Source organism: Patiria miniata, unplaced genomic scaffold (genome assembly GCF_015706575.1).
Source record: "Patiria miniata isolate m_02_andy unplaced genomic scaffold, ASM1570657v1 HiC_scaffold_24, whole genome shotgun sequence".
Classification (NCBI taxonomy): Eukaryota; Metazoa; Echinodermata; class Asteroidea; order Valvatida; family Asterinidae; genus Patiria; species Patiria miniata.
In genome coordinates this window covers 16,069,416-16,093,190 of record NW_024037063.1, presented here as the reverse complement: position 1 = coordinate 16,093,190, position 23,775 = coordinate 16,069,416, and the positions used below count along the sequence as shown (strand labels likewise).

The window sequence follows — 23,775 nt, the reverse complement described above, 5'->3', positions numbered from 1 at the left end:
GCTCCCAGGAAAGTGATTTCCTGGGACGGGATTAGGTGGGACTTCTTCTCGTTGATGATGAAGCCTAGCCTCGTTGTCAACGTATAAGTATCCCTCAAATTCTGAGCAGTCTGGCCTTCCGATTTTCCCACTATCAGCCAGTCGTCGAGATACATAAAAATCATTATATTCTCTCAACCCTGGTGAACACTCTTGGCGAGGTTGATAGCCCGAAGGGAAGGACAGTGAACTCGTAAGTGCGCCCCTGATACTGGAAACGAAGGAATCGGGAGTGCTCTTGGAAGATGGGGACGTGTAGGTACGCGTCTTTTAGGTCTAATGACGCTCCCCACTTTGGTGTGGGTCATGACTTTAGAACTACATGGAGAGTTCCCATTCGGAAACGTTTGGGTCTGACAAACTTGTTGAGCGGTTTCAGATTGATTATCGGCCGCCATTCGCCTGCCGCCTACTTTGGTGTTACAAAGAAGGAGGACAGGAAGCCTGTGAACTGCTCCATTGGTGGCACCAAGCGGACCACTCTCTTCTCGATGAGGGATGAGATCTCTTGTTCGAGAGCTAATCGTTTGTCTGTGTTTGTCGGAACCAGTGTTTCGCGAACACATATTTCCGACGGAGGGGTGCTTGTAAATTCTAGTTGATAGCCGTGGCTCACTATAGAAAGCACCCATGCGTTGTAGGTGATCTCTCTCCAGGGCCCTACGAAATTTCTGAGACGACCCCCAACGGGCCCCCGTGTGGGGGTCGGCTCGGTAGGGGCGTCACCGCCGCCACCCGGAGCGGGGGGCCGATTGCCCACTGCCACGTCCCTGGCCGCTAAATTGGCGTGCAGGAGCAGAGTAGGGGCGTGGAGCTGAAACCATTGCACCAGCTGATGTCTTGGCCGTCTGTTGGCGAAAGGGCTTGAATGGTTTCTTAAGGGCAGGGCGAAATGAGGGAGCACCCTTCGTTTCCTTCTTCCCAGAGAACTTGGGCTTGTTAGTGGCTGAAGGCTTCTTCAAGCTCAGTTTGTCCGCTGTCTCAATTCGTTTGGCTTCAACTTCCAGAACTTCCTGGAATTTGCCTCCGAAAAGGTCTTTGCCCATAAGAGGAAGGTCTTCTAACTTCTTCTTAGCGCCTTCGTGTGGTATGTAAAGTGCATCCATCACGGTAGTCCTACGTGACTTGGCAGACAGGATAGAGATTCTCGTAAATTGGTCTAGAGAGAAACGGAGTATTTCGTCCAGACATCGGAAGGCTACTGCTAACATATCGGCTGGAATTTGTGAATCTTCCTCACATGCGCAGATGATATATTCAGATAAGAGAAGTAAAAAGGCGCTTGTTTGTGAGCCAAATCTAGCCGCCTCATCGACCTTCTTCATTGTATCCTCCATCTTTGCTCTAGTCTTATCGACAAATATTGACTTGGTCGGGGCTTTGCCACTATCTCCAGTCAATTTGTCCTTGGCCGTATCCGGAATAGTAGGAACCGTAAAGAAATCGTTTCGGTCCTTTTCTGGAAATTGGAAATAGGCTGCCGACCTTTTGTTGAAAGCTGTCCATTTCTTTGAATCGGCGATGCATTGTATGCGATCGCCGCATAAGCAATCCACCGGCATAGTTGGGAAAGCTGGATCCCGAGGTTCCTCCACGCCAGTCCGGCGTTTGAAAGAACGACGGGTGGTCTCTGGTTTACTGCTCTCTGGTAGTTGCAGTACCCGAACCATATCTCTTTGAACCAGCCTCAGCCGAGTCTCAAATGGCGAAAAATTTCCAGGGTCAGTGGCCTCATCATCCCCAGAGCGCTCATCTTGTGAGTGAGTGGAAGGGGGGTGAGTATCATCGACATCTATGTCAGGAGCATCTTGAACAGAAGTGCCCAAATTCATAGATGGGTGTAAAGAAATTCCCGCCTGTGATCTCGGGGGCGCCCAATCGCGGCCCGGAGTAGGTGGATTATCTGAGCAGACACTGATGGCAATCCCAGGATCTGGGGGCCCAGTGTGTTCCCCTCTCATCCCGCCCGAATTCGGCAGGATTGCGCCCGGATCCGGCTGAATTAAGCCCGGATCCGGCCGTATCGCGCCCGGATTCGGCCGGATTGGACCCGGATCCGGCCGGATCACACTCGGATCCGGCAGGATTAGACCCGGATTTGGGTCCGGAAATGTGGCCGCCGGGAGTGACCTCTGAGTCACCGCATCTCCATCGTTGTTGTTTAGTGAGGGCTGCTAGCGAAACGTTGATGTCCTGGAAAGCTTTTAGAAAGATTTCCGTGGATACACCTTTGTTTTTCTTTTTCCGATGCGTCGACTTACGGGGGGAATTCCTTTTCTTACTTGGGTGACTTGATTCACTGGATGAAAACTCCGATAATATCCTGGGAATTCCGGAGCATTGATCAAAAAATGACGTTGACTGCGAGTCCGTGGCCCGAATTGGGGGAGGAGGCAAGTCAGTCACCGTGAGTACTGCCCATTCTGCACGGGTGGAAGCAGGAAGCTCGGAGCGCGATGAACGCGCAGACGGGGCCGGTGAGGATTGAATCCTTTTACCGCTCCGTGACTGGTCGTCCCCGAGGGTTGCTGGAGCCAGCAGACCGGGGGGACTAGGCGAAGAAATTCCCGTGACACCACGGGAAATCGACGCCGGGTTGCTAGGTGACGCTGATGGTCCGGAGACCGGCGGCGTGATTGAGCGACTAGTGGTCCCTTTTTGGGTCTTACCCTTGGGACCGCTGGTGGCCTTTGATGCGGCCTTTTTAACCGCGGGACCCTTACACGGGGAGTTTTATCCCCGGTATCCTCACGGTGTTCCATACCGTAGGACGTATGTTTGATGCCGGTCAAAACGCGTAACACGGGATGACCGTTACAGACTACGGCGATGTCCCTGCGTGGGGACTCACTGCTATCTCGTCTTTTCGTACTATTGTACTACTGAGATAAATGCAGTTGAGAACGGCCGAGGGGAAGGGAACGACCGCTGGTCGCTGTACCCCACGGAATTTTTCTTTACACGCCAGGCGAGGCAGCCGAGGGAAGGGAACGACCAGCGGCTGATATACCCACGAATATCTCGCCGCTATCTCGTTTGTCGCCGCACAACCGAGATAGCTTAGGACGGCCGAGGGGCAGGGAACGACCTCTGTCGATATACCCAACGAAAAGTCCTCTTCTAGCTTACTAGCTCCCCGAGCTAGCTGAAACGGTCAGGGGGGAAGGGAACGACCTCTGTCGATATACCCCCACTGCACTCGTCTCGCTAGGCCCTAGCTCACCGCGAGCTTAGGGGAAACGAACGGAGAACAGGGAACAGCCGAAACCGCTGTATTCTTCGAAACGTTTCGCTAGTCCCCTGAACGGCCGAAAGTCTGACTTCCAGAACAGGGGCCCCACGTGTGGGGCGAGTAGCAGACCTTGTGGAGAATAACCGCACTTCTCTCCGGGGATATACGACGCACTCTCTCCCCTAAAGGTCTTTACGTATTCGTCCGTCTATGGAGTCATAAACTAAATGCACTGCTTTTTTTAATATTTTTTTATGAAATTATTATTTTTGACAAAGAAATATTATTATTAGATAACTGTACAACAGAAATAATAATAATAACTCAGGAAAGCCGACTCGGCTAAAAGGGGATTGCACTCGATCCCAAAGGGAGAACCCACGATGCCTACCCGGAATTGGGCTAGTCCCGCGGTGCCGACCTGGCCCGCCGCAAGCGGTGTCAGACAAAGGCTGAAAAACCTGCTACGCCACGTGAAAGAAAAACGAAAGCAAAATGACTCCAAAATCACTCCAAATGAGAACTACTTAACTCAAATCAAACTCTACAGTATTCTACACAACTCACTTGGTTGATAAATTCTATAAAACAGAAACTCTTAAAGCGATAATCGTACAAACTCGTCAAAAGGCGAGAGCAAAACTTTTTGCTTCTGCACGATGCCGTCGCTAGAAAAAAAGAGGAAGCATAATGGCGGATTCACGACGTAGCATAATGGGTAGGCCCCGAGAGGGCGCTCGTTGGTTGATTAAATCTTTTACCGTTTGAGCCTGTTGGCTGAATAAATATGCATATGTTGTAGCTATTTGGGTAAGTGAATGAAGTAGACTTGTTGAACAAAATGGTTGGCAACATCTAGTTTTTGACATTTCTAAAAAAAATTGGACCGAAAAGGAATTTATGAATGGGAATAAATGTGTGTTCGGTCGGTATTAAACACTCTGTTTAAAACCGGTGCGAGTCTGGATGGGTGATAATTATCGCCCATCCAGACTCAAACCGGTCTTAAACAGAGTGTTATAATACCTCCCAAACACACATTTATTCCCTTATTCAAACACATCAGGCCCTGGGAAGGACAAAGACTCCAAGTGCTTGCATGCCCCATTTGAGGGGAGAAACAGCACATCAAGGAATGCTACACAGCAACATGACTGATTGTCTGTGATGGTAGTTGCTACAATGTGCAAAATAATGATGGATAAAAATACATGGGGTGACCAATGGGGCAAATGTAACTCCACTGATAATTGTGGGAAGTGCCTTTTACTGAGGTGGGAAAGTGCAGCTCCACTGAACAAACAGGTCGTTGTGAAAGACGGGAGTATGTTTTGCCGAGATGGGGAAGCATTGCTTCGCTTCATAAGACAGGGGATGACGACAAACAGCATGGGTAATCATATTGTAGAAAATGTAAGTTGCCAAAGTAGGGCAAGTGCTGCTCCACTAAATCTTCTTGCCAAACTCTATCAAAACTCACCGCAGAATACTTTAAGATACCAAGATAACTACAAAAACTTAGCTTAGCTAATGCTTAGGAATACGAAAAGAACAGAGCAAGTATTGGAGCCACTGAAACACATATCTTTCCTTTAGCACGCACCAAAAGAAAAGAGGATTGTCATGGTGTGCAGGCTGCAAGGTACTGTGGGAAATATAACTTTGTGAATGTTTAACACCCTCTGGGGTAATATTGCTTATGAAATAGTAGTATAAGGGTACAATGTGCATAGTAGAATTATAATTTCAAAGGGTCCGTGAAATGAAATTTTCTTATATACATATTTTATGTAACTTTCTACTCCTCTTAGATAGACTGGTTTGTGGATAGACTGGTTTATTAAAAATCATCCTGGCGGCACATGCCAAATTAAGATGACAATACAATGTTAAATCATTAGAAACAAACAAATCAATTAATACAAAATTTACACAAAATGCAATAAGATACGGTCCCCATTAAAATTGTAAAAAAAAGAAACCTTAAAAGTGTTCATGTTTAAAATACGAATGTTTAAAATAGGCCAAACAAAAATATGTGTCTGAAGTCTGGGCTGCGCTGCAGTTACACATGTACATGCATACATCTACAATAAACTTCATGCCCAAATTTCTGACAGCGCCTCCTGTAAAATTTACAAATTAAAATAAGTGTAAATTGTTATTTCTATTCCAATGAAACCCCCATCAGACTGTACACATCAACTTGTTTACATTCTATTGCTAAGCCTCTGGGGTAAGCTATCCTTCCTGTTTAGAACCTCAGTGGTATAAGGAGCAGTTGAGCAGTTGAGCCCCAGCAGGGGTTTCGCTTGAATCATAGCACACAGGACGCAATATTTACAGCCAAGGCTGCACACTTACTGAGTGCGTATATGCGGCGTCCGTTCTACTGTACATTCATTGACCTAATGGTAGCCTTTGACACCATAAACAGCTCCTGGCCCTGGCAATCTATCTGTACCGGCCTGCTCAAAGCCCGATCTATTGCCAACCAAGAAGTTCTAGAGGCCCTCTACTCATAAACAGCGGCTTACCTCAGCTCAGATCCAGCCAAGATCCCATTCCCAACTGAAGCCGGTGTCAGACAGGGCCGTGGCCCAGAGTCGCCAACGTTTTTTTGCCTGTTCATGGACTGGCTGATGTGCGAATTTGAGGTTCGTGCCCGCACAGCTGGAATCACAGGCTTTGAATTCAAATTCCTGATACCCGGCCATGCTACCGACTGAACCGAACGAGCTGCCCATACACCCTACTGCTGGCACACTGGACCTGCTTTGGGTTGCCTTTGCTGATGACATCTTACTGTGCTTCCAATCCATAGACGATCTACGCCGCGGCCTATACTCCTCCTGGTGGAACTCCTGGATGAATACAACCTACATATCAGCTAGGCCAAAACCGAAACGGTAATCCTCAACACCAAATACGACCCTATAGTCACCAGCTACCCGGAATTACTCCTGGACATCCATGGAATCGCCATCAAAAACAGTAAATCATTCCAATACCTTGGCAGCCAGCTGATAGGATCAGCCTGCCACTGGCGACTTTGAAATCGATGTGCGCATCAAAGCAGCAAACACACATTTGGCAAGACAAAAGGTCTTCTCCAGAACTACCAAATAGCGCTCCACACCGCATGGTATTCTTTCAGGCATGCATTAGAGCATGAGTAACATACGCATGCAAGACGTGGACGCTTACGAAAGCACAGGAGTGTCACCTCACCTCAAACCACACCCTGCTCTTGCACCGCTTAGTCCGCGGTGGCTTCCGTCGAGCTCCAACAGACGAAAACGAGCACCACTACAAATATGAACTTTGAGAATTTTGGTGGCTCAAAAGCAAGCCTCCCTCCAATTACTACACAGCCTGTGGTTGGAGCAGAAAAATTGATGCTTGAGTGCTGGTCCCAAGCAAAAGTTACAATGTACCTTGCCCTAGGTGAGACAAGTCAAGGATGACTCAAAATCCAATGCATCAAATATAATATTAACTAACTCCAGCATAAGCTAGAGCTAGGACTTTAGACTTCATTTGAATCAAGTACAGTGTACAAATCTCCTAATCCTGGATGAGATATACTTGAATATTAATTGAACATTAAATGAAAGAGAACATCTGAGAACATCTGACATCATGAACTGCCAAAGACGAAATCAATGTACATTGCTCTTTTTGAGTGAAAAAAAAAAACATACAAGAACAAATGTGTTGATAGCTAATAGACTAAGTGTATTGTTACCTTTCTCTCTGCTTTAGTTGGTTTGCCATCTGCTCGGTCCATTCCATCAAATATCTTGCAGTAAAGTGGATTCTTCATTGTCTTAGGGTCATCTTCAGGGGGAAGATGGGAGCGCACTGCTGCTGCTTTAAGACGATACAGCTCGATGATTAAATGAACAGATGCTTCTCGTACTTCACCAGCTGTATGCTCCAAGGCACGCTTTGCAAATGCCATGACATTGTCAACACTCAGTCCACTAAAGAGGTAGAACAAAGGGGCTTTTTAGAATGATGGTTAGATAAACCATGCTGTGCAAAATTAACATTCTGTGCAAAAATACTGGTACTTCATGTGTGGGTTGAGTTCTAAGTCCTTGGAAATGTCAGGACTACCAAGTTTCAATTCACACGCTCACACGCCGGACAATCATAATCACATGCCTAACGCCAAATTGTTCAAAAAATATAATTTGGGGTTGTTTTCAGGACCAGAATAAAGAAGTGTGTTTTGTGTTAAAGTTCAGCATTTTGGCCAATTTGTTTTGTGTGCAAAGATCATTCAGTGCCATTCAGTGTGGTCGAGACACCCTCGTCCCAGGGGCAGCCAATGGGTTGTATGTATAAAAACTAGCAAATGCTAGGAAGTTTAAGCAAAAAATAAAAGCATTTACTTTGGAGTACAAGCATTAAAGGGAATGTACAACATTTGCTCTTGCTGTAATTTTCAGTAGTAAATGGACTTGGGGGATTAGAATGTTATGGCAACTATTATTAAACTGACTTGTTTCACGCTTTGGGCTTGAATATGCTGAAAAACATCATGTTCTTGTAGTCTATTTCCCTGACCCCACTTAAGATGAAACAGAGCAGTTTGTTGACTTTGGGGAATTGTAAGGGCACAGAACCAGTCCGACAGGCTTGCAAAAAAAAAATGCGGAAAAATTAATTATGAACAATTAAGAGCAATTTTCGAAAAAAGCCAGTTTTTTCCAACGCTGGTCGGCCGACCAGCATTGGAAAAATTCCATTTTTCTTAGAAATGTCATCACACCAGGAGCCACGATTTTATTGGGTGCTTTAGAATGTCGATCCCTAACAATCCAGTAATTTATTTCGTGATAGTTTGATCATTTCGTGTTTTGATGTTTGCAAATGTTGTATCTTCCCTTTAAGGAAAAGCAAATTTTATGCTTGATTCTGTTGACTAAAAGCTTTCCTTTACTGTTCAGCATTTACTAGAGTACAGGTATCAAATGCTTCTTGCTGTTGGATTGTTTCATGGATGAATGGTTGTCAACAATAGGGTCTCTTTTGTGTGTACAAACTGCCACACACGGAGGGTTCACACGTAGGGTACGGTAATAGTCCAATTCAAGGTGATGCATACAGTACATGTAGTACATTTCATCCTCAAATCCAGCAAAAATCATGACCCTTTTTGCCAGTTGCAGAATATAAAAAGTATATTTTCATCATTTATGAAAATTGTAAAGGTCCACAGTGTCCTGTAGACTTCACATTTGTATAAAAATCACAGACATGTGTTAAAGCAGGTAAAAATCATACCAACATTCAATACACAAAGAGTTTTTTTTATTGAAATATTAAAAAATTAACAGTTTGCAAAGATTGGTGACCTAATAAACTAAAAAAATTGATTTCATTTTGTTCATGGGTGCTGTTGGATAAAATGTATCCTTAATCATTTTATGCCACACTGAATTTTACGCAAACACTTCTCATATTGTAAACAAAATGCAAAATTAACTAGTGTTTCTTCTAGTAATGAAATTAATAATAAATATATAAAAACTAGATGTATGTTTGTGGACAAACACAGGGCTGTTTCGGTAATTTTTTTGTGCTGTGTGACATGTAAAGTTTCAAGTATAAGTTCCATCAAGGAAGGATGTGTAGTTCTGTTTATAATAAATGGTGGCATAAAATATGTGATTATATTCTCATAGGGCTTTGAATTATGACGTCACATGTCATGTGATGACGTCATGATGATGTCACATCAATTTTTATGTATAACTATAATTTTATGGTAAAGAACATCTTAGCCAGAGCATACATCGTTGAAAGCAAGTTCACATCGTTCACCAATTTTAAATTACAAGGCACTTCTGGTTTCAACCGGAAGGAAGGGTCACGTGATTTTGCACATAATATAAACAATGAAGACCCTGGATTATTCTATCCATTCCCGCAAATGTTAAGTTCAGGTTGCTCACGGTTGATTTTATAGTGATTTTCAAAGATTAAATCTAATCATCTTTAACGTGATGTCACGTGACCCATGATGACGTCATCGTGATGTCACTTCAATTTTCATCTATAACACATCCCGGCTTAGGTACATACCAACTTTCAACCCAATCAGATATGCAGTTCTATAGATATGGGCCTTCAAAAAATGCACGTTTAATATGATGTCACATGTCATGTGATGACATCATCGTGACGTCACTTTATTTTTCATCTTCAACACTTCCCGGTTTAGGTACATACCAAGTTTCAAGCCAATCGGACTTGCAGTTCTGGAGATATAGGCCTTCAAAGTATGTTTATTTTATATGACGTCATATGTCACATGATGACGTCATCATAAAGTCAAGTTAATTTTCATCTATAAGACATTTCGGTCTAGATACATACCAACTTTCAACCCAATCGGACCTGTAGTTCTGGAGATATAGCCCTAATTTGTCAGATCTAGCCGAATTCTGCTAGAAAATGGTCACAATAGAAAAATCGCATATAATGTGACGTCACGTGACTCGTGATGACGTCATGATAACGTCAATGTTCGGCACACATCTTCAGATGCTGGTCTAAGTGTGTGCCAAGTATAAAGTCAATCGGACTGATTTTATTGCCCAAAGTGCCTTCCACTGTGAAAACGTGTACAAATGCTATGGGGGATGGCTGAAAAAGAAGAAAAACTAGAGCTATGTCTGTTCGAACAGAACATAGGGCTTTTTCGCATCAATGTTTATGTTATGTTTATCCTTTTGCAGTCACTTTTGAGAGTGCTTGATACAGTTAAAGGTTGTTCAAAATACTTCAAATAATTCCAAAAATAAAGCTTTATCACATGACATCACATGCCCTGCGATGACGTCATCTTGACAACACATGTCAATGCACATTTTGTCATTGTGGTTTTGGTTTGTACCAAATTTAAAGTCAATCCAATGAAACGAAGTGTACAATTTTGGAAGCAGAATACAATTTTAAAATTGAAAAAAATTATAAAAAATCAAACGATGACGTCATCGTGACGTCACTTCGGACTTTGCATACTAGTACCATTATCTACCTAACCACGAAGTTTCATGACGATCGGACCTTCCCTTATATGCGTTTTACAAAATTGCATTTTTGATGACGTCATTATGATGTCACAAATTTTTCAAATGTTTGTGCATATACCTATTAATTAACAAACCAAATACAAAAAGAATTTGGAATTTTGCATGTTGCGTTCATGAGATATGGCTTAAAGGTCCAAAAATTCAAAAAATCATATAAAATTGCACAACGTCACCTCAAGTTTTACCTATAACACTTCCCGGCCTACCTACATACCGAGTTTCAACCCAACCGGACTTACCATTCGGTAGATATAGGGCCTCAAAATATGCACGTTTGTGATGACGTCACGTGACCCCTGATGACGTAATCATGACGTCACTCTTCGGGACACAACTTCGCCATAAGGACAATGCATATGCTTAACTTGAATGATGTATGACAAAGTTCAATGCCAAAAGTGGTGTGTACAAAAATCATGTGCATTGTCTATGGGATTTGAAATAAAGCTTAGTCACATGACGTCACATGCCCTGCGATGACATCATCTTGAAAACTATCCTCAATGCACATTTTGTCATTGTGGTCTTGGTTTGAACCAAGTTTAAAGTCAATCCAATGAAAGGAAGTGTGCAATTTTGGATGCAGAATAAAATTATAAATATTTCAAAAATCATAAAAAATCAAATGATGACGTCATCGTGACGTCACTTCGGACTTTGCATACCATTATCTACCTACCCACCAAGTTTCATGACGATCGGACCTTCCCTTATATGTGTAACCCGTGGTTCACATTTCAAAATAACTGGAACCAAATTTTGTATTAATTCAACTCCCTTTTGAAAAAAAGAACTCTTGACTTCACACAATTCAGGATTTACGTACACAATGAAATATGTTTTATTGCTAGAAATAAAAGTGGTCTCAAGCAATGGCAATACAAATGAAAATGCAGTGAGGTTAAATATAATTCACAGAAAACACAGGATCCTGTAAAATTTAAAATACAAGCTAGAGCTCAGAAAAAAAGGCGCCAAAACTATAAAATGATTAAACTCGCGATTTCGTCCGCGGTAGTTCGGAGTCCATACATCAGTACATAGCGTAGAGTAGCTTGAAGACAATTGAAGAACGATGTGACAAAGTAGACTAGTTGATGAAAGGTTCAGTTGAAGATGAAGTAGAAAATGACGACTCTCGTCATTTGTCGGTACAGTAAAACAAAGGGATACTTGCGAGGTCTTGAAAGATGAAGTGGCTTTGTCTAGGGCAATGCTGGTGGCTGTGTCTAGCGTAGGGCTGATGGCTGCGTCTAGGGTCACTCCAATGTCTTGGATGCCGAAGGTAATGATGGTTCTCTGACGTGCTGGACAGCTGTTGGTCTCGGACGTCGGGGATACCGATGGATCTCAGAAGTGCTGGAGCAGGCAATATGGTGTCTTGGGGGCAGATCGGGAAACACGCAGAGGGCTCCGCCTAGCTCTCCCTTGAAGTGACACGGTCCAGTCTTTTTTAGCCTAAAACAGAGAGTTACATGGTGGTCCATGCCACATTACTAATATTATCTAACACTACAAAGTCAGACTAAAATGGCTGACTTTCTACATGTAAATAACACACTTCCGTAATCACACATCATGTGCGAAACTTTAAATTGAATGTTAACCTACATGTTAATTAACATGCACAGAAAAGCTCTTCATTATAGGAAAATATCAAATCAACTTGTTGTCTAGTACTTCTCAGACAATAATCTAACGTATTCACTTTGAACGACTTTAAAACCAGGCACGATCAAAGGATTACTTTTCTCAGTCTCGTACATGAGACACAAATAAAATAAAGGAACTCCACCTCTTAATTGAACTGTTTATGTACGGGAAAACTAACTCCCAAAACTTGATCATGAGATAACCTCAAATGTAGATCTCTAAGTTTCGGTCCATAACAAAATATTATGCAAACACCCAAAAAAGACTAGAACCTACAATTTATATTACACAAGTGTGCATCTTTTCTTGTGTAACCCAAAACTCTATCACAAGACATCAATTTGTGTCTTTGGGTTTTAAGCAAATCAACTGACAAGAAATATTCGCAAAGCAATTCAAAAGTAAATCATGACCGTGGAATAGAACTTTAACAAAAATAACTAATCAGTCCAGACTGTAGGACTGTAGTCAGTTTACCAAAGAAACATCACGGGCACGATGGGTGGTAAATCCTAACTTCCTAAAATACAAAATCTGTTCACAATGCTGAAGAAAATCTGGAGCATTACTCATTCTTGGTTCGACCTCAAACCACTACATGTAACTTCAAAGATAAAATAGAAAATGCACAGATCCAATTCGCTACACAAAATTTGCTAAAACGCTTGTCTAAAGGTAGCAATGAAAGATGCAAAACTCTCTGAGTATCCTTTTTGAATATCTCAGAACATCATTAACCTTGGTAATAATATACACAAGAATACCAAGGTCTCTACTCTTATAAATCTGTCTAGACTCACTAAAATTTGTGAAGTTCAGACTTCATAGAAAAATCAATTTAAGCAATTCTCTTCACAACTTACAAAAGTCACAGTGAAGAGGTAATGACTATGATAATCTAAACATGATAAATAATTACTCAACTTACCTAAAACAGAGAGCCAACATTCGTGCAAAAAAGGAGGGAACTTGGAATCAGGATCCTCCAATCGAACAACAAAATGATGCAAAATGGCTGGTGAAAATGGCAGGCACGCAGTCAGCACGGTGGCAGAATCAGGAATGCCAAGCTCTGCTAAAATTTTGGGGCAGCTAGCACCAAGACCATGCCCTGATCACATGACTAGCCAGGCTCTCATTGGTCAAGCTTCAAATTGTCACACAAGACTCTAATACTGATTGGTCATTTAGTAACCAGGCAGATGAACCCTCAGCAGAGTTTGTGGTTTTCACAGCTTCTGCAAGGTGTGATCAACAACCAGGGATTAAGTGTCCCTACATCCTGCTTAGCTCCTGGAAGAGTACACAACTGGTACACCAGTCAGTAATAAAAAGGCAGAGGACACAAAAGACATCCTCTATTCTTCCAGGAAGTGGGCAAGATCAAAGACAGGCTTTAACAAAAGCAGGAAAAGATCAAAGGTCTACTGGAACACAAGTCACCAGTAGAAAAGATGAAACATCATAAAAGATTAGAAAAGGGAAATTATGCAAATAGTAAACACAGTCATATAAAATAATACTATAACCCAAGACCTCTTTTTGGGTCAGGGTTACATCTGCGTTTTACAAAATTGCATTTTTGATGACGTCATGATGACGTCACACACATTTCAAAATTTTGTGCATATACCTATTACCTAACAAACCAAATACAAAAAGAATTTGGAATTTTGCATGTTGCGTTCATAAGATATGGCTTAAAGGTCCAAAAATTCAAATATTCATATAAAATTGCATGATGACGTCATCATGACGTCACCTCATTTTTTATCCATAACACATGCCGGTCTACCCACATACAAAGTTTCAACCCAATCGGACTTACAGTTCTGTAGATATAGAACTTCAAAATATGCACGTTTGTGATGACGTCACGTGACCCCTGATGACGTAATCATGACGTCACTCTTCGGGACACAACTTCGCCATAAGGACAATGCATATGCTTAACTTGAATGATGTATGACAAAGTTCAATGCCAAAAGTGGTGTGTACAAAAATCATGTGCATTGTCTATGGGATTTGAAATAAAGCTTAGTCACATGACGTCACATGCCCTGCGATGACATCATCTTGAAAACTATCCTCAATGCACATTTTGTCATTGTGGTCTTGGTTTGAACCAAGTTTAAAGTCAATCCAATGAAAGGAAGTGTGCAATTTTGGATGCAGAATAAAATTATAAATATTTCAAAAATCATAAAAAATCAAATGATGACGTCATCGTGACGTCACTTCGGACTTTGCATACCATTATCTACCTACCCACCAAGTTTCATGACGATCGGACCTTCCCTTATATGCGTTTTACAAAATTGCATTTTTGATGACGTCATGATGACGTCACACACATTTCAAAATTTTGTGCATATACCTATTACCTAACAAACCAAATACAAAAAGAATTTGGAATTTTGCATGTTGCGTTCATGAGATATGGCTTAAAGGTCCAAAAATTCAAATATTCATATAAAATTGCATGATGACGTCATCATGACGTCACCTCATTTTTTATCTATAACACATGCCGGTCTACCCACATACAAAGTTTCAACCCAATCGGACTTACAGTTCTGTAGATATAGAACTTCAAAATATGCACGTTTGTGATGACGTCACGTGACCCCTGATGACGTAATCATGACGTCACTCTTCGAGACACAACTTTACCATAAGGACAATGCATATGCTTAATTTGAATGAGGTATGACAAAGTTCAATTCCAAAAGTGGTGGGTACAAAATTCGTGTACAAAGTCTATGGGGTTTTGCGTGAAACAAAAAGAAGAAAGAAAAAAAAAAAAAGAACAAAAAGAAAGGCTTTTTCGCTGAATTGCGAAAAAGCCAAAAAACGAGAGATCTATGTCTGTTTGCAACAGAACACAGGGCTTTTCCGCATTATGCTTTTTTATCAATAACACGTCCCAGACGATGCATGTACATTGTTTCAAAGTACACGGTACAAGAATATTCTAATATATTATGTAGCGTCTGTGAGATATATTATCGTCAAAAAAAATAATAAATCCATATTAAATCAGACGTATAGGACTACCTTCATATGCAATTTTGACCCATTCGGACTGATAGTTTTCTCAATATGAGACTTTAAAATGCACGTTTATGATGACGACACATGCCTTAAAATAACGTCATCTTATTTAACATTTTGGAAGCGGAATGAAACTGTAAATATTAAACTAGAACGGCGAAGCGGCCATGGCTCGCTGTCCAAGGCAGGAAGGGAGGCTGAAGGTAGGGTTGGGGATGGGCATGATGGAAGGGGATCAGGATTCTTGTTGATGTGCCTAGGTGTAGGGGTCAGTTTTTAAATGTCAACATAAAAAGTTAACAGATTACCTAATAAATACATGTGTATATAGGTTAGCCGTCACTGTATTATGGGGGAGTTTTCCATTGTTAGGGTAATTAGGACCCAGTTGTGGATTTTTGCAGCCCCAACAGTGTTTTCTGCTCCCCATACTTGTATTACCATGGGAAAACTATTGTGTAGTCGCCACAAATGCAGAACAAGAATGGGTATACATGTACATGTAGACACAGCACCATCACCACCTCCCCCAAACCTTACCCCATCCCAAAACCTTACCCCATCACCAACCCGCCCCCTCCCCCACCCAACCTCCTACCCACACCCATTCCATCCTCCCCTAACCATCCCCACTCTATCACCTACACATCCCAACCCCACCCAAACTCCAATCCCCATCTCCTTCCCCCTCCCCTGACCCGTACCCTCCCCTACCCCAACCCCCTACACCACCTACCCTATCTTCCCTTATCTGTCCTTACCCACCCTACACATCCCCACCCTAACCCTTACTCGAATTCCAATATCCCGCCCACCCCATTCCCCCACCCATACATCCCCACCTGACCCCATGCAACCCCTACTCTGATCCCTATATACTGCCCCCTTCCCTTATCCAACCCCTACAACAACCCACCCCTACCCATCCCTACACATCCCTAACCCAACCCCTACTCCGATCCTATATCCTGCCCCCTGCCCAACCCCCTCCTAACCCAACCCCTACATCCATGCCCATCCTCTCCCTACCTGTCTCCCCCTACCTGTCTCTCCCTACCTGTTCCCACCCCACCCCTACAAATCCCCACCCCACCCAAACCCAGTATTCCAACCCCTCTCCCCACCCCACCCCACCCCAACCCACCCCGCCCCACCCATCCTAGCTCCCCTACTCATCCTACTCACACAAACCCTAACTCCAACCCTATCCCCCAACCCACCCCACCCCACCCTCCCCTATACCCCATCCCTACTCCAACCCAATAAACCAATCATGTTCTTGTAGTCTGGTTTCCTGACCCTACTTAATATGAATCAGAGCAATTTATAGACTTTGGGGACTTGTAAGGTCAGAGAATCAGTCTAGAAGGATTGTACCCCTTCATATGTGAGTAGTCAATTACAAAGCAAATGCAGAAAAACTAATTAGGAAAACTTAGAAGCAGTTTTTGAAAAGAGTTTTTCTTGAAAATGTCAGCACACCAGGAGCCACGATTTTACAGGATGCTTTAGATTGTCATTCCATAACAATCCAGCATGCTACTTCGTGATAATTTGATCATTTCGTTTTGTAATGTTTGAAAATGTTGTATCTTCCGTTTAAGTCGTGTACCCTGAACACGACAGGTGGGGTGGGGGGGGGGGGGGGAGGCTAGGCTGAAGGTAGGGCTGGGGATGGGCATAATGGAAGGTGTAGGGGTCAGTTTGTAAATGCCAACAAAACAAGTCAACAAATGTCCTAATAAATACATGTGTATATGGGTTAGCCATCACTGCGTTATGGGGAAGTTTTCCATTGTTAGGGTAATTGGACCCAGTTGTGTGGACTTTTTGTAGCCCCCGCAGCGTCTTTGGTCCCCCATATTACCATGAGAGAACTTGTGTGTAGTCTCCACAAATGAGGAACAAGAATGGTTATAAAACTTATATTCATGTAGCCACACCCAGAGATGAAACTGGCATATGGCCAAAAAATCGGAAAATATGCCGAAGAAAAATACGTGTCCGAAATCTGGGCTGCGCTGCATTACACACATGTACATGTACAATACACTTCATGCCCAATTTCCGGACAGCTACTCCTGCTTTATTTTCGATTCAAACAAAATTTTACGATGAAAAAAATGGTCAGTGTTTTCATTGCATAAAATGCCTGAGTTACGGTTAGAGTAATGAAGTCATCAATAAAGAAGTTTACTTCTTACTTGAGAAAGTCTAGGGAAAAGTCCGAAAGACAAGGCACCGTTAATTCCGTTCATGGTGCTTCAATCATGTCCATTCAACCACACAACTCCACTACTCCACTTGCATTCATACGTGAGGAAAAATCAGGTATTATCGTCTTTCTCTTCTAACAAATGCCAGTGAAATGTTTCGCTAATGCTCTCTTCGCTATCCTCGAGATAATCATCACGATTTTTAAAGCATTGTATTTTGTATAACTAAATTTGAAACCTCCGAAAATCGCACAACATAATGATTTTATCCACTGGATCGTTCACAAGGCTACCCGTTTCCGACCGGCTATGTGCTAGCAGACGGTACGGTGCGGTACGTACGCTGGTATCATTGCGTACAGTACATGCACGCACGTACGACACAGTGATTTTTCCATGTCGCCTGTCAATGTTTAACCTTTTGTCCAGCCGGAGAAGGCTCCGATCAGTGTTATGCCCTGTGTTTCTACCGTTGAAACACTCCAATAACGATTGAAATTATGATTTAAATAAAATTACATTTTGTGAGAAAAATCCTTACAAAATCAAATTTTGTGGGAAACACTGTAAAAAACTCGGAAATTTCGTTGGAAAATTCAAAAAGTCGGTTTTCCGATTAAAATCGGAAAAGTTTCATCTCTGCACACCACCATCACCACACCGCCCCCCCCCCCAAACATTACCCAAAGACATGATATGTAAACTGCATTTCCTTATATTTAAAACCAAATTACCGGTAGCTAGAACCAAAAAATTTCAACATTGTAATTTTAATGCGGACGGCCGGACGGTCAGGATGGACGGACGTCCGCCCTGACAGACAAACGCAAATTGGTATTACATAGGCTCGCATCTGCTTCGCAGCTCGCCAAAAATTGCTATTGGCGATATTGATATAATCAAAATAATATCGAATAATCAAGTAATATCGATGGTGCTTGTTGGTAAGACATCTCTTGACAAATAACAACACATCTCAATTTCTTCCCAAAGTGCCTGGTGTTCGTTTGAGTTAGTGGGTGGTCTGAGAGCATTATTAAACTAGTGTAATCCAGGGTTGGAGTGGGACAGACTTGACCTAGTAGAGAGATCTGAGGAGAGTCCAATCAAAACATTGGACAGCTGCTTCACTCTGATTGGGGGAAGGGGAACAGAAATGTTCCAATGCAGACTTACATGTAAGTTGCTTGAATTTACATAGTAACTTGATTTGCCTGGAATTCAAAGGAAGTAATTTTCAGAAGTGGATAAATTGCGGGGGTTAGTATTTTAAAGCAAATATTGTTATACTGAATTATTTGAAGTTTTGTGTTCGCAGATGCTTGAAACACCAAGAAAAAAAAATCATGTTTCTGAAGTCTGGTTTCCTGACCCCACTCAAGATGAAACGGAGCAATTTATGGACGTCTGGGAATTGTTAGGTCAGGGAACCAGTCTAGCTGGCTTGTACCCATGCATTGCAAACAAAATGCAGACTCACTAAATCTGGTAAATTGGGGGCAGTGTTTTTTTAAAAAGCCACTTTTAAATTAATTTCCTAAAATCCAAGGGGATTTTCCATTCTAGTAAGAAAACACTCACCTCTGTTTACCTACATTTGCATATCAGCGCACATGCGCACAAACATTCGCTGAAAAGAATAACGCCCAAGCCTCACCCTCCGCTCCCACTACATGTCCCTTAAATAGCCCTGTTACACAAAGACTCCTCCTAGTTTTTTTTTTTTTTTTTTCAATTGGGAAATCGTAAACAGAGGCGAGTGTTTTCTTACTAGAATGGAAAATCCCTTTGGATTTTAGGAATTCCATTACAGAAAACATCTCACCTCTGTTTACCTACATTTGCAGAGTAGCATCAAAAGACTCTAGGGAGGGAAGGGACATGTAGCAGCAACGGCAAAGTCTAAACTGGGCCTACATGCAATTCTAAATGGCATGAAAAGGTTGCTTAGACATACCCAGGTGCTGCCTATCTATTCTAAAGGAGCTTTGCGGGCTTTGCGGGCTGCTGATTGTGCAGTTTCCTGGAAAATTTCTGCTAATGCAACCCTCTGCATGCACAACAGCTATAAGCAAGGTGCGACAGTGTAAGGGTTATTCCAGCAGTCCGCTTTTCTGATACCTGAAAAAGAGAGTCCTGTTCCCTGTATCTGAAAAGGAAGCTCCAAGCAGTTGAGTTCAGGAAGTTGTCACACTGGGTGTTTCCTGAGCTTGAAATTTTGATCCTCGATTTCGGGAGGGCACTCTATAGTGGCACCGACAATCGAGCGATCATGGTCACAGAGGCTTGAAGATGATGCTAGATGACTGTACGAGCATTTGCTTGATGAAGCCTCTTGAAGGCTCAGTGCGAGCATTGTAGTTCTGCAGAGCTCGCATGGGGCACCACCATATCCTCTGCTACTAATGAAGAGGATGTCAACTTGGCCGGAAATATCTGGTCTGGAAATAAGTTGATTTATTCCATGTGTTAAACTTCACCTATGGAATAAAGTAAATGCGGTCATGTGCCAATGGCTATGACCTGGTAAATTAGTGAAATTCCCATCTTAAGGCAAACTACTGCAGCAGCCACTAAGAATATGGGTTTCACAACCTGACTGAAAGGAGAGCCTCAATGTACCTGTTGGTTCCAAATGGGGCTTAGGCAAGTGACCCAAGGACGGTACTTGGATCCAAAGATGGTAGGCCTATCTACCGGTACTTCACAGTAGGAGGTCAACAGATAAACCTGCCGTGCATCAGAGTGATTTTGAGGAAACTGTAGATCTATCATTGGAACCCTGATAGAGGACTACAATTATGGCTCATCGGTAACCCTGGACAGTAGGTGTCTGAAACTGGTGTGAAAGATTGTCAGCGAAATCCCAAATGAAGGTGCAGATGCAGATCGGGGATTGGCAGCTACTATCATACCCCATGGGGAATCAACTTGCATCTGACTGTAAAGACTGTAGCTTTCAGATAATGAAAGCATCCAGGCACAAAGATGGAGAGTACATGTAGCTGTGTCTGCGTGTAGAATTATTGTTGTGAGACCAAGGTGTGAGACCAAAGAGCTACATGTATGAAAGCTACAATTATTTCCATAACTCTGTCTATCAAATGCATGAATTCCTGTCGCTCGCGTTGAAGCTGAAAGATTCTTCTAGACCAGAGGACCATAGGATGAGTATAAACTTGGTGAAAGGCTGGAATTGGAAGCTGGTAGCCTGGAAGGGATGCAAATACATGTAGGTAGGTGCAAGTACCGGTAGCATTCTGAGAATGTTGAGGACCTTTATCTGAATACTGATGGGAGAAGAAATCATTCTGTTGGCGTGAATTCAATACCTTCTTTCTGGCCAAGTGGAACGTTAGAAGGAACAGCCAACTGGGTGGCTCTAAAGTGGACAGGCAAGAAGAAAGAGTGAGTTCCCCGGACAAAGCATGTAGTACACTACATCTGAACTGTGGAATTGTCCATCTGGACCAAGACAAGCTTGATTAGGACTTTGGATATGAGCAAATGCAAGGCCTTGAGCACTGTCAATAGATCAAGTTGAAGGAATGCAACTGGTTCTCTATAGTTGGCGAAGTACCTCGTACTAAATGACCATCCAGATGGAATCTCAAACCCTGTCCGAGGTACCCAATGCGATGGTAGAAGATGTAGTTACCCGGAACATTATCCTGAAAAGACCATCAGTGCAGTAGGTCATAGCTAAGATGGGTAACTGGAATCCCTTTGGAGATGACTCTTAGCTTAGACAAAGGAAAGGCTGCACAGAGCGCCTGTGTGTCATGCACCAGGGAACTAGGTCTATCATCAAGATGCCAGAAGGTTCTGATGCCATCACGACGTGTCTAACATTCCCAGTAATGCCTGAAAGTTGGAAAATGTTTCAAGGTAGGTCAGCTGTCGTGAAGGAGCTTGATACTGAAGATGAAAAACAACATCAAGTGCGAGTTAGGCAGACTGTGAAAGGCTGTACTGAGTACATGTAAGGTCTGTTACAGCCTATCATCTAAGTACAAGAGCAAATTGATCTGTTTCGCTGTAAAAGGAATGTTGCCACAACAGTGATTTTTATGAAGACCCAAAGGAGCTGTGAAAATCCAAAAGGTCTGTAGCGAAACCCTGTAGGTATGCGGAACTCCAACCTCTGATGATCCACGTATGGGTACTGTACAAGGACATTAGTATCCCAATGATTGATGGAAGCAGCAAACCAACCTGTCTTCAGAGACTGGAGGGAAGTAGAAAGCCTTTCCATCTGAATTCCTTTGCTGCATGTCAAAGTTTGATAATGGGCCACCATATGTCAGACTGCTACCGACTGAGAAAAAGGGTGAAGTAAGCCGAAACCCGTTCCAGTTGGAAGTATCCTGATCAGGCTGGGCCTGATCACCGCAAACAGGCTGGGCTCGGAAGGCGGTCCGCGCCGGGTCGATCCCCCAGCGCCGTGGACAGTCGAGCAGCTGGTTAGATTAACCAGAGTCATGTTGAGAAAACATCACGACGATGCATACATTGGATGAAAAATCCACAGTAGAATGGAATCTTTGTCTCGGAGTTAAAAAGGAACCCCCAAATCCTTCAAAGATCGACGAGTACCCATCAGTAACGCAAGGTCGCTTAACTGGTTAAGAAAGTGCGCCCTCTGTTGGGTAAAAACCACGTACGTGTGGCAACTCCTTGGGATTATTTTTTTCATTGTCTTGGGAATTCTTGGGAATTTTCCATTTTGATGTGTGGCCACGCTGCACCATGTGTCAATATTACATGGCATGGCAGTGCAGTGCATGCAGTCCCTATTAAGTTTCTCAAAATTTGAAATTTCAGTTCATTTAAATCCAGTGTTCACAATAAAAGTACATCAAACCTTATTACTTGTATTTTTAAAGTCAGAACATGATAAAATGTATAAAATATATGAAATACACGCAAAAGCCCACTTGGTGCTGAAGGCGATGGAGAAAATCTTGGGCTCGCCCAGAAAGCTTGATCATGGTGTGTACTTGCATATATAGTGTAGATGAAGATGGCGGTGGTCGGGTGGTGGTACCGGGCGGGCTGGTCGAATTACTGAGGGACCTTTGGGTATCGAACGCCAAGCCTCGCCTACCCGCAAGCACATGAGTGACGATCTCTGATTCTGCTGCTTGTGGACTGTCGAATGTGCGGGATTTTTCGGAAATCTTGCAGCGACTCTCGCTAGAGTGAAGTGCCTGTTCCCAGGGTATTTCCTACTGTCGAACCCGGGGATTAGACCCGGTCGTAGTGGCGGGATTTTCCTTCGAAATAACGACTTGAGCTAACAGTAACAGTTTTACTATTTTTGGCGGAGTCCGCCATGTTTTTTTTTTTTTTTTTACAGGCACAGCGAGTACGGTTAAATTGTACGTGTTGACGCTACGCGTCGCTGAAAAAACTTGTGTAACAGGGCTATTTAAGGGACATGTAGTGGGCGCGGAGGGTGAGGCTTGGGCGCTATTCTTTTCAGCGAATGTTTGTGCGCATGCACGCTGATATGTAAATGTAGGTAAACAGAGGTGAGATGTTTTCTGTAATGGAAACAAAAATACCACTTTGCTGGAAAATGACAGCACACCAGGTGCCACAATTTGACAGGATGCTTGTGTGCAAAAAAAGAAAGAAAAAAGAAACCTTAGTTTAATCTGAATTAGATACAATTTGAATTTTGAATGCATATTAATGAAAATTAATGAAATTTTGTTGAATTTGGCTGTTGGCAAAATTTATAATGCTCTTGGACGTGATTAAGCGAAAGGATCATACGAAATAATGTGAACATTCAAATATATTATTTATATGACTGTTGACCACCATCCCCCTTCCCCCCCCCCCTAAAAAAAAATAAAATGTGCTGCACAAATGTTAAGGATACCTGCAATACCAGACTAGTTTAGTCTTAATAAACATGTTTTGTATAATAAACAAAATATTTCTGTCATATTTTTTTCTTTATTGTCATTTGTTTGGCTTTTTTTTTTGTTCCCTCCGATATTTCTCCGAATGTTGTGCCCCTCCACTTTACACCCTGGAAAATCATGAATGAATGATGTGTGTCCAAGCTCAGGACAACGAGCCTTGTGTGACCCTGTGTTTTGTGCATGTTGTCCGACGTGAGTAAATCCTGAAGTGATTGTCCTACAAATTTTGAGTAAATTTGGTAACACAAGTTCAAGATGTTGACAAGATGTGTTGTGACAGGGTGAAGTAATACACCAAAAGCAGGCGAGAGCCATCACAGGTTTGCACATGTATTACCCTGAAAAGCACATTGTCCGTTAGTTCACATAATCGTAGGTTTTGCACAGCGCCCCCCCCCCCCCCCCCCCATTTGATTGAATGGATGCAAAGTGTCCAGAGAGAAAAAACATGTACGGGTTCAACAAACGGTTTATGTCTTGTGGCCGCAAATGATTCGGCCATGCGGTTTGCCTGTGTGTGTCTGTGTAGTTTTCCT

At 42.7% G+C, this 23,775-nt stretch overlaps 1 protein-coding gene and 1 long non-coding RNA gene across 4 annotated transcripts in view; both read right to left on the bottom strand.

Moving 5' to 3' along the window:
• The window catches only part of LOC119732013 (centrosomal protein of 104 kDa-like), a 181,732-nt gene that overhangs the window by 72,694 nt on the left and 85,263 nt on the right, over nt 1-23,775 (bottom strand). For all 3 annotated transcript variants that reach the window (XM_038205365.1, XM_038205366.1, XM_038205367.1), the window contains one exon: nt 7,020-7,257. In XM_038205365.1, the coding sequence (XP_038061293.1) occupies nt 7,020-7,257 (238 nt within the window). The remainder of the gene's footprint in view (nt 1-7,019; nt 7,258-23,775) is intronic.
• On the bottom strand, nt 11,198-13,595 carry LOC119732016. The gene is made up of 2 exons (XR_005271506.1): nt 12,962-13,595; nt 11,198-11,838 (listed from the first exon to the last, which is right to left on the bottom strand). It is a non-coding gene; the product is annotated as an uncharacterized LOC119732016 (long non-coding RNA).